General features: G+C 60.6%; 1 protein-coding gene across 1 annotated transcript; it reads right to left on the bottom strand.

The window, feature by feature from the left end:
* Positions 1-2448: 2448 nt before the first annotated feature.
* On the bottom strand, positions 2449-8296 carry CLBA1 (clathrin binding box of aftiphilin containing 1). The gene is given in 7 exon segments (XM_055555807.1): positions 2449-3162; positions 3926-4030; positions 4396-4525; positions 5797-5942; positions 7103-7578; positions 7581-7851; positions 8181-8296. Coding segments are annotated over 6 exon segments (1059 nt in total). The 5' UTR covers positions 7618-7851; positions 8181-8296; the 3' UTR covers positions 2449-2997.
* Between the last annotated feature and the right edge of the window lie 2946 nt (positions 8297-11242).

Below are 11242 nucleotides of genomic sequence, written 5' to 3'. Positions count from 1 at the left end.
GTATGGATGTGGTGGCCAGCTGTGGAGAGGGGAGATTCCGGAGGGGCCCAACCCTGAGGGTGGTTCACACGTCTTGACCAATGGCTAGTCTAACATTGAAAGAAGCTTCTGAACTGTCCATTGTAAGCACACACTGTCCTCTTTAAGGATAGTAAGTGATACGAGACTGTCATCACATGGGAAGGTGACTCAGAAGTTCGTAGGGAACGCACAGTGAAGTGCTGAGGCGTGTCAGGCAGTGATTGATTTCAGCTCCTTTCCTCCTCTTGTGTTTGTGAATTTCACAGCAAGCGCTGATTTCCTTGCCTCCTTCATCTTGATGCTGTGTTTTCATTGTCATCTGGTTTTGGAATAAACATTCTCGCATTGCGGCCTGGCTGCTGCTTCCCCCCCACGTGGCTGGCTCCCAGGCTGGCAGACTCCAGTGCTGGGTCCTCGGGCAGCTCTCGGCCTGTCTGTGGGGTCACTGTGCGCTGCACACTGTCTCCAGCGTGGAGGCATCAAGGGAGCCAGGCTCCTCACATGACAGCCGAGTCTCTGCAGGGCTGTGTGTGAACCCAGCTCCGCGAGGCTGGTGGAGACTTGGCAGAAACCCCAGAGTGCTGGTCAGAGCAGTGTGCTCTGTTTTACAGTCTTCCCGCCTGGGCTGGAGGCGGCGTCCAGACCTGCCCCCTGCTGGGGCTGCTTGGCCCTGGGCTCGCTGGCCCCGAGTGGAGCTGAAAGTCCCTTCACTCACCACTGGGGTGATGAGAGTGGCTGTGGGCCTCTTCCACTGCCTAAGTATTCTTTATAACCTCAACCCTTTTTATTTACATTTATTTTCAAATTTGGGGAAAGAAATGGCAGCCCGCTCTGGTATTCTTGCCTGGAAAATTCCATGGATGGAGGAGTCTGGTGGGCTACATACAGTCCATGGGGTCACAAAGAGTCAGACGCGACTGAGTGAGTGACACTTCCCCTTTCATTTTTAAAGTTTTTCTAGCGGCTTTATTTAAGCCCTGGTTTGGTGGCTGGTTGGGCTTGTTCTGGTCCGGGTGAGGGTGCTGGCCGTCCACACCCTGACCTCCGAATCGGGTGGCCAGGCAGCTCTTCCCCGTGAGCCTGCCAGTCTCTCCCAGCTCAGGAAGCCCCCTCCTCAGGCGGGTGGACATGAGGGTGCAGAATCAGGGCCGGACTGGGCGTCCGATTAGACGGCAAGTGAGGGGGCCCAGGCTCTGGTGAAGGAGCAGAGCGGGGTGGGGGGTGGGGGACAGTTCAAAGTTGGGACACCGGTGAGGAGCTGCCCGAGCCCTGGCTGGACCCTGGGCCAGTGGGGCAGGGAGGGCTGCTGTTGGAATGGGAACACGGCAGCGTCTGAGTTTCAGTCTGGGTGGGAGGCAGGAGGCAGATGGGCCCCTTAGGATAAAGTGATCGGACACGTGCCCTGCGGGTGGGAACACCAAGAGGAGGCGGGGCCCCACCCAGACCACACGCTGCTTATTCTCTCGTCCAGGAGACCTCCCCAACCAAGGGCAGAAAAGGCTCCTTGGAGGCCAAAGGGGAGTCACGTCAAGGATGTTCTATCCAGACACCCTTTTGGTAAAATCCACCTTGGCTGAGATGTGTGCGCGCGCACGGGAGGATCCTGCGATACAGGGGAAGTGGGCTGGGAGCCAGGCATGCCAAGGTGACTGGCCGAAGGAAGAAACGCCCCACAGGAGTGATGGAGCTGCCACAGGGCGACCCAGGGGCTGTCCCTCTGAGCTGCCCTGTGCCTGCCTGTACACGTCTGGCACTCTTTTCCCTCTCAGTAGGTGCTTCACTGCTTCCATCTTTGTGGGAACTCTCTTCTGTAGAGCTGGGGGCTGGGCCCCTTGTTACTGACCACTGTCTAGTGACCAGGATCTGGTGCTGTCACCAGCGGAACCCAGCGTCTGTCTCTGGGAGCCCAGGCCCTGCTGCAGGCCGCGGACACCGAGATTAGAGGGGGGCGCAGGATGGCACATGTTGGGTCATCAAGTCTTTAACCGAAGGTCGGGATGAGATGGTACAGCCCAGGCCATCTCTGCTGGTGGGGCCCTGGGAGACCCCACATGGACAGTCCCCTCCCTGTGATGGAAGCAGCATGGCAGAAAGCTGTTTCCAGATTCCCACTTTCCGGCTAGAAAGGAGAGGCAGATTTCTCAAACACACAGCCCCCCAGAATCAGTCACCCCTAAATAAGCCTCAGATCTACAGGTAGGTGGTCTGTGGAGTGGCTGAGGGCGCTGGGGTGCAGGTGACCACCACCCCCCATCTCCCGTGTGACGTGTGACAAGTGACAGCTGCTGGTCACTGTGTCCCCGCTGGGCCTCTGTTGGGGTCTGACACCCACGTCCATGGAGCTGACGTCTGGGGTCCCTGTGCCTGCGGGCCCCACTGGCCTTCCTTCCCCAGGCCTCCCCGAGGGCGATTTAGCAAGAACACAGCTTGTCCGGGCTGTTTTATTTAATAAAATTTTACAAAAGTCAGTGCCGCCTGCTGGGCTCTTTCACTGGAGGGATCTCTGCCTTAGCTGATGACAGGCCACCCACCGCTGGCAGGCAGGTGTGGCTACTGCAGGGAGCACGCTTGCTCCGGGGAAGCGGCACCCCGACTCCCGCCGCGCACCCAGCTGCGTGGACACCCGGGCCGGGGGCCAGTGCAGGACCTTCCGAGGGCCCTGACGGCTGCTCCCAGTGAGAGTCCCAGCTGCGTGCCAGGCCAGCCTGGGGTCCCGGAAGCCTGGTTCAGGCACACGGCCTGGGGTCTCACAGGCGCCCCCAGAGCCACCTTCCTTCTCCTCCACCAGGCTTGGGGGGTGCTCCTGGGGACCCGGATGCACCCTTCCTGGCGGGTGGCCCTGCTGAGGGGCGCACCCCCTCATCAGAGTGTCTGCCCTGATGTGGACCACCTCCACAAAACAGTTCTGGTTTCCAGTACCAAACCAGACGGGGGAAACGGTAGAATCCTGTATCAAGACACAAAAGCTCTCCCACTTCAGCAAATGTCACTATTAAACAATGTCAGTTTTAGGTTACGAGGACTGAAAATCTTCTTTTTCCTTGGAATCGTGATGTACTGCCCATTTCCATGTACGGGGGTCTTCAGGAAGAGGCTGTAGGCGATCAGGTTGCCCTGTCCACCAGCCGGCATCCCCGAGAGCTGCCAAGAGAGGAGGCACCGGTCAGGGCGAGCACGCGTGCCCTCCAGGACGCCCCGGCCGTGGCGCCAGGCCAGCTCGTCTTGTGGCTCTCCCACACACTGTCAACACGAAGGAGCTCTGGACGAAGCCACAGCCTCTCCCCGAGGGGAGCTCTGGCCTGGCCAGGTTGGCCTCCTGGTCTTCCGCCCAGCTGCGGCCCCTGGACGTTCCTGTCGGGCCACCGCTGTGCTCCGATCCCCATCAGGGCTGCCGCGGGAGAGGGGCTGCTGGGGACACTTAGGTCTTGCTGCTCTAAGACAGCCCAGCCACGTGCCTCTGGAAGTTTCCACCTCCTGCCCCGTGACGGTTCTACAGAGCAGAGGGCTGGACTGCCCGGCCCTGCTCTGCCTGTGGGCTCACTCCACACCCTCCTCCTCCCCAGCTCCACTCAGGCCCCTCCCCACATGACCCCCTCTCACCCACTGTGCGTCAGGCCTTGTCCCTGGGGGCGGGATGCCCAGCACGCGGTGGGGGTTGGGGGGTGGACAGGCCCTTCCGGGTGGAGCTCGGGGCTCTGGAGGAGATTCAGGGCGTCCCCCGTCCCAACGCCTGCTCCAAGGGTAGGCAGAGACCCGTTCCTGGAGAGGCTTTTTCGTGCGAGGGGCTGCGGGATGGAGCCCCTTCTTCCTGCCTGGGCCCCACCGTGCAGTGGGGAGGAGCTGCCGCCCCGACCCTGCAGACTCTCAGAGCCACAGGTGAAGCAGCGAAGCGAGTCACGCTCACCTTGGTCTGGATCAGGGCTCTGCAGCGCTGCAGGTGGAAGCCAAACTCGTCAGGATCATGGAGGCCGGGCTCCCCCAGAGTGCGGCCAGGGCTTCCCGAGAGGCTCTGAGAAAGCAAACCAGAGTCAGCCAGAGGGACAGAAGGTTAGAGGGTCTTCTCCTCCTGGCTTCCCTTTCCACCTGGGCCTCCGGCACACCTCCCTGTAAAACGGCAACGTGGCTTCGATCTGGGCTCCGTGGGGGGCCGCCCATTTTGAACCCTGGCCCAACGGTGCCCACCCCCCCAAGCCCCGCAGGCCCCTCCCGAGGAGCCACACTGGCCAGGCGGCCTGAGGAAGCCGTGCCCAGCCGCCGGTGCGCCTGCCCCCTCCCCAGCCCCACACGGGCCCTGTGGTGCGCTGCGCAGCATGGCTGGCAAGGCGTGCGGTGCGGCCGGCCCCTGGGAGCCCCTCTCTACCCAGGTCAGCCCACCTTCTGAGCGGCATCTACTCCGAGAACAGGAAGGAAGTTTTCCCAGCTGCGGGACTCGCTCCAGATGCATCGGGAGATTGTCGTGGTCCTGGAGTTGTGAAGAGCCCTCCAGAGTTTTCTAGATTCAGAACTGCAAAAGAGCTGCCTTAATTACAGGGCAGCCTGCAAGGCCTTCGGCAGGGAGGCACGGAGGCATCTGGCCCTCCAGCCTTCTGAAAGCAGAGCCCCGGCTGCTGTTTCTTTGTTCATTTGCTCAAGCGTCTATTCGCCCAACACCACTCCCTCCTGCCGGCTTTGTCTCCACAGAGCTCAGCCCTGGCCTGAATGACCGATTTCACCACCATGTGTCTCCTCCTAGGGCAGAAACTCCAGGGGGCTAGATATACTCTGCCGTCTTGCTCCCTGACGATCTCAGGTGCCTGGAACCATGCCAGGTGCCAGAGAGATGCCCACAGACCAAGAAGCAGATGCCAGAGTGCGTGCTGGGGCCCTGCCTGGTGGACTGGTCCGGCCTCTGGGAGCTAAGGCCTCCGGGAGCGAGGGCCTCCGGGAGCGAGGGTGTGTGGCTGGTCCTCAAACAGCTCCAGGGCGACAGATGTGCCCAGTGCTAAAGTGCTTCTGGCCCATCCCTCCATGTCGCCACAGTGCTGAGCCAGGCCAGCCCCGACCCCCAGGCCCACCTATGCATACAGGTGCCCCAGGCTCATGCCCCCCGCCTGCGGGCCTGGATCACAAGCTGGGGAAGCAGTGTGCCCTGGGAGCACTTCAGCCCTCGTCCCCAGGACCTCTGCTGGTGGGGGAGAGTGCCCCGCGCAGGCTGGCTCAGACCTCTGCCAGGGCCCAGGAGGGCCTGCCCGCCACGCTGTCTGCAGTGCCAGCCTGTAAGGCGGGCTTAGGTCCCAGAGGAGCCGGCTCCCAGCCACCTCTACTGCCCTCCGGGGCCTGGGCCCACCTCACCGTTCACTTGAGCTAGTATGGGTTTCCACTAAAGCCGTCTGACGAAATGGCCATCGGCAGACAAGTGCCTCTGTGACCTGTGATCCCAGGGACTTGGCCCTGGGGGTGGCAGCCCTGCGGTGGACTGAGCACCTTTCTAGGATCTGGGGGATCACTTGCTCCCATCCCCCAGGAGCCCCTGAGCCCACCACACTGGCCCGTTGGGCCCTCTGGAACCCGCAGTGCTCCCACCCAGACCCACTCTGCTCCGGACCGGCTGGAGGGGCCCCGAGGCGGGGCTGGACAGGGCTCTTTAGAGGAGGCCGCCCTGTGGCCCTGTGAGCTCAGGTGGCGGGAACTCGGGAGTGTCAGCGCTCTCCACAGAGTAGAAGCAGAAGACCGACGACCCCAGGACCACCAGCTCAGCCACCAGACGACACGCCAGCGCTGGTTTAAGTTCATTACCACAGTTTATGCGCGGATTCAAGGCCAGAGTTTTCTTCATTCCTTGCTTCTAAGAAGTGGTCTAAGGTGGAGATACCCTCGGTGGCCTGTGGGACTGGTACTTCTTGAAAAGCAGACCTGAAAACATCCTCACAGCTGACAACAGGCTGAAAAAGAAGAAAAACACACCAAAGTTAGGAGACATATACACGTCAACTCACTCCAAATGTAATTGTGGCACAAGTGAAATTTGTAAATGATCGTGTATCATTGCCGCTACTGAAACATGACATGTTTGTTCCTAAAAGTTGCTGCACTGAGTCGTGCTGTGGAGACTGGGGTGTGTGGGAGAGTGCGATCGCGGCACAACAGTCAAAAACTTCATCAATGACACATGGGAAGAAGACAGGCACCCCGTGGAAATGTGAGTGCTGCTCCGCACGAGTGAATGGTTGAGAAATCCGTCCCGACTGCAGTAAAAATGTCACTTCCTGGAAGAGAGGTCTGTGGGTTGTGAGAAGTGTGAAGTCCTGAAGGTGAGTTGTCTGAGGTCAGGGGGGTTGGGTGGGGGAGCCCCCAGGGGCGGGGCATGGGTGTGGCAGACCGAGGTGGCTGGGAGAGGTGGGCATGTGTGTGGTGTGTATTCACGTGGGCCTCGGTTCAGCACGTGTGGTTTTCTGCATTTACCCTGTGTTTACGACAAAGTTCACATTACACTCAAATTGTTCCCCAATACAGTAACTGCATTGGAAGACAGTCCTGTCTTCAAAACAAGCGTTAGAGCAGAGCTAACTGAATGGGGAGTTGATCTCATCAGAGGTCCAGGGAAACACTGCCGGGTTTAGAAAGTAAATGGTCCACCCTAGAACCAGCGGACCTTTTCCTCTCCTCCCTTCTCTGTTTCGCTTTTGGTGTTAGGGGTAAACCACGAGGGACGAGAAGGCAGAGAGAGAGGAGGGTGAGAGGCAGTCACAGTGAAAGGAAACGCTGGTGGTCAGGGCAGGACCGGAGGGACGAGGGGCGCGTGCTGGGCTCTCCAGGCTGCCTCCAGCGCCCCATCACTAACACACACTGACATGTGATCTGGCAAGGTTTTCTAAGTAAGGAGATTACGGACTCAAACAAAATGCTCTTCCCCCACATGCCCAGAACTGGGCCCAGGAAAACATAGCCCAGCTGATGGAGAGTGGGCAGACAGGAAGGTGGAGGGGACAGAGAGCAGGAGGGGCCAGGGTGAAGGCCCAGAGACAAGCGGACCCCTCCCTGACCAGCCCACAACAGGGTAGGAGACACTTCCTGTGCAACATGGCCAAGACTTTAGAAATACCTCAGAAGCGGCGATGGCGCCGGTTCCTGTCACTCCACCCTGGTGACGCTGGCTAGAACCATGCTCCTTTTGGGCAGAAGCGGTTCTCCATGGCTGAGAGGCTGCGGGCCTCTCCTGGAGCTCAAAAGACTGAGAGAATTGTTCAGAGCTGGCTGAGGATTCTTGAAAGACTTCAAACTCCCCCCAGGCGCCGCTGTGTTCCCCTGGGTCTGGACCCCTGGCGGTGCTGGTAGACAAGCCCTCGCAGCTGCCCCCAGAGGTCCTGGCTTCCCCGTCCCGCGGGGGAAGGGCGCAGCGGAGCCTCGCCCACTCCACAGCGTCACCACTCTGCCTCTCAGGGGCACCGCTGTCTTTAGAAACCTGGCGGAGGGAAACCCCGCCTCCTTGCTCTGGGAGGTCACTCAGAAAGGCGCGGAGAGGGAGCCCCTGGCCAGCTGCGCCCCCCAGCTCCCGCTGGTCTTGCATGTTGGTGCCCGGGCCCGCACAGACGCGATGGGAAGACGCTCAGGAGACATCCATACTGCTGCGCGGGAGCAGCCCCGAGTGGACAGCGCCGGAGGGGGTCACCTGCTCGCCCACGGCCCAGCAGCTGCCCACGGGTTCTTCAGGAGTACAGATAGTCTGGTGTGAGTCCACTGTCGCTGTGGAAGGGACACAGACTGCCTGTTCACCCAGGAGAAGTGACCGGAGCCGCTGCCCTCTTTCCTCCTCCGCGCGCCTGGGCGACCGGTCCAACACAGGGGCGTGTCCTAGAGACCAGACAGGTCCTGGGGGTCAGCACAGCCTGGCAGGGTGGGCGAGCTGCGGGGTCCTGCCTCGGTCGCCGTGGGCAAGGGTCTCCGAGGCACAGTCCGGCAGAGGAGGGGAGAGTCGGGGCGCCCGCGGGAGGGCAGTGCCCAGGAAGCCCCGAGAGTTGGGCCGGGGGCTGGGGTAGTTCCCTCTCTGGGGCCGGGGGAGAGGGGGGCGGAGATCCGAGGCGGCCGCTGAGGACCCCGATCGGGCCTGGCCTAGGGCTCCTGAGGGGCGGACTCAGGGTGCGCTGGGGCCCCGGCGGCTATCGGCCCCGGCCCGCACCCACCTAGGCTGCCTCGCCGCCTCCGCCAGCCTGCGCAGCAGGAATGCCGGGTGTCCCTAGGCCGGCGCCGGCCCGTTGCCCGGCAACGACGCGCGCCAGTCCCACTTCCGGCGTCTGCCGCACTGACGTCAGCGCGCCGGCGCCGCGCGGGGCGTGGCAACTCCAGGCTCAGCCCCCCCGTGTCTGCCGAGCCTCGTGGGCGGTGGAGCGGGCCCGGCCTGGGTGGGCGCTGTCACCTTGTGCCCCTCGGCCGCCGCGTGAAGGGGCTCTCCTTTCGTTAGATGCGCCCCTCGCTCATCCGCCCCTTTGCAGCGCGCCCTGCGCGGCCGGGAGAAGCAGGCGCCCGCTGCCCACACCAGCAGTCCTCCCAAGCAGGCTGCCCGCCGCTGCCCCTCGCTCCGCGGCCCCGCCGCAACGGGCATGTCTAGCTGTGTGATGCCCAATCCGAACCCCAGGGTCCCATGGAGTGCCCTGATTCTCAGCGTGGTCACCAGCCGGCCCCAAGGCAGAGCAGGGCCAGCCTGGGCCATGGGCCATCAGACCCTCCTGCAGCCGCCGGCCCAAGAGCAAGGTGGGCATTGACGACCAGCCTCACCCTCCTGCCAACTCCCCTCCCAGTCATTCTGGGCCTTTCTCCATCTTACCCAGTCTCATGAAGTCAGCCTTCCGCAGACTCGACCATCATGCTCCCGCGGAAGCCCTGATCCACGCCGGGTCTCCCGGTCTACTTCCATGCTCCGATTTCTCCACCCTGTGACCTAGGGATCTCCCTGGGCCCTGTCCAGTTTGCATCAATCACTGGTTCTCTCCCTGGTCCTTCTCAGCCAAGCTACAGGAAATTTCAATTTTAAAAATGACTCGATGAGATCATTTTCTGAACTCTGGACCTTGACTATCTGCCCCTCCCCTGCCTCCTGAGGGGCACGGTGGCCAGAGATGCAGTATTGGAGCAATGCAGGCAGACTGCCCAGCGCTGGGCAGTCACCAGGGTGACCTGCAGGAAGGTGACCAGACACCAGCCCTCTCCTGCCCCGACAGCACCCAGGGCGAGCTGTCCCCTGTTGTCCACCCACTGCTTGGACCCCCTCATCCACTGTCCATGCCATCTGCACAGTCCAGGAGCTGGAAAGGGGTAGGCGGAGTGTCCCCCCGTCAGGTAAGGAAGCTGATGCTCAGGCACAAAAGCCCGAGTAGGAAGTTTTGTTGGGGTGGAACCAGCTCTTCTGACCCTCAGCAATTCCCCATGTGAAGAGTGAGGATGGCCCTGTGACCCTCAGGGGACAGAAGGGGATGACCCAGGCATGACACAGAGCCAAGGGTGGGTTGTCCTACATTATGTGGTGTGGTAAGTGAATAATGCCTCCAGGAGGAGCCCCTCCTGATCCCCAGAACCTGTGAATATGACCCCTTACAAAGCAGAAGGAACTTTTGTTCTTTAGTTGCTAAGTCGTGTCTGACTCTTTGCAACCCTGTGGACTGTTGCCCACCAGGCTCTTCTGCCTATGGGATTTCCCCAGGCAAGAACACTGGGGTGGGTTGCCATTTCCTTCTCCAGTGGATCTTCCCGACCCAGGGATTGAACCCAAGTCTCCTGCATTGGCAGGTAGGTTCCTGACCATTGAGTCACCAGGGAAACCCCAGAAGGGATTTTACAGACATGATTATGTTACACCTCTTGTGATGGGGAGATGGTCCTAGGTTACAGCATTGTAATGGACAAGGGTCCTTACAAAAGGGAGGGAGGAGGGTCAGAGTCTGAAAGAGAAGGTGGCAAGATGGAAGCAAAGATCAGAGTGATGCAGAGCTATGAACCAAGGAATGCAGATGGCCTTTGGAGCTGAAAAAAGCCAGGACATGGATCTGCCCCAGAACAGACCTCTAGAAGGAATGCAAGTCTGCCGACACTTGGAACTGTAAGGAATAAATGAGAGTTGGTGTAAGCCACTAGAATTGATGCTTTTGAACTGTGGTGTTGGAGAAGACGTCCCTTGGACTGCAAGGAGATCCAACCAGTCCATCCTAAAGGAGATCAGTCCTGGGTGTTCATTGGAAGGACTGATGTTGAAGCTGAAACTCCAATACTTTGGCCAGCTCTTTGGTGAAGAGCTGACTCATTTGAAAAGACCCTGATGCTGGGAGGGCAGGAGGAGAAGGGGACGACAGAGGATGAGATGGCTGGATGGCATCACCGACTCGATGGACATGGGTTTGGGTGAACTCCAGGAGTTGGTGATGGATAGGGAGGCCTGGCGTGCTGCGGTTCATGGGGTCACAAAGAGTCGGACACGACTGAGCTACTGACCTGAAGTGAACTAAACTACATGTGTGTGTATTTGTTACAGCAGCCATAGGAAGCTAATACACCTGGCTGACCCCTGGCTACCCTGCTCAGGAGGTGCTGTGTTGGGGGAGCCAAGACTCAGAGAGGCAGCAGGCGTAACCTTGACATTGGTGCCCGGCGCTGGATGCAGGAGTGGGTGGGGGAAGCCCAAGTAGCTGACAGGTGGCCCCGACTCCTCAGGCCAGCATCTGGGGCTCTGGGCACGACCTGGGACAGGAGCTGAGGGCCAGCCCTTCAGATGAGCAGACAGGGCAGGGCAGGCAGCTGTTGAAGTTTAAATGGCTTCATATGGAGGAAACTGGTCAGAGGGGCCAGGTCCCCACGAAAGTGGGAGTAACTGGGACACAAGCCAGGACACCCCACGGTGCTGTGGAGGCCGGGTGCAGCATGCAGGAGAAAGCCCACATGGGCTCCTGGGTCTGTCCCTGAGCCCCAGCCCTGTTGAATGGTGCAGACTGGGGTGGGGGGAGCTTCTCTTCTCCCATTGCCCAGCCAAGCCTCCCCTGACCCAGCCCCAGGAAGAAGGGGCCAGTCTCTACTCTGCCTGGAGCCCCAGAGGATCCTCGCATCTCTGAGCATCACCTGATGAGCCATGGGGAAGGGTCTCTTGCTTCAGGAAGCACCCTGAGTCCTTGGGGTGAGTTGAGGAGGACACCCCTCCCCAGGCCTGGAGCGGGCACTCAGCCTGCAGTGAGAGGCCCGGAGCCCTCCCCAGCCTCCTCTG

This window comes from Bubalus kerabau, chromosome 19 (genome assembly GCF_029407905.1).
Source record: "Bubalus kerabau isolate K-KA32 ecotype Philippines breed swamp buffalo chromosome 19, PCC_UOA_SB_1v2, whole genome shotgun sequence".
NCBI lineage: Eukaryota > Metazoa > Chordata > Mammalia > Artiodactyla > Bovidae > Bubalus > Bubalus kerabau.
This window is presented reverse-complemented; position numbering and strand designations above follow the sequence as displayed.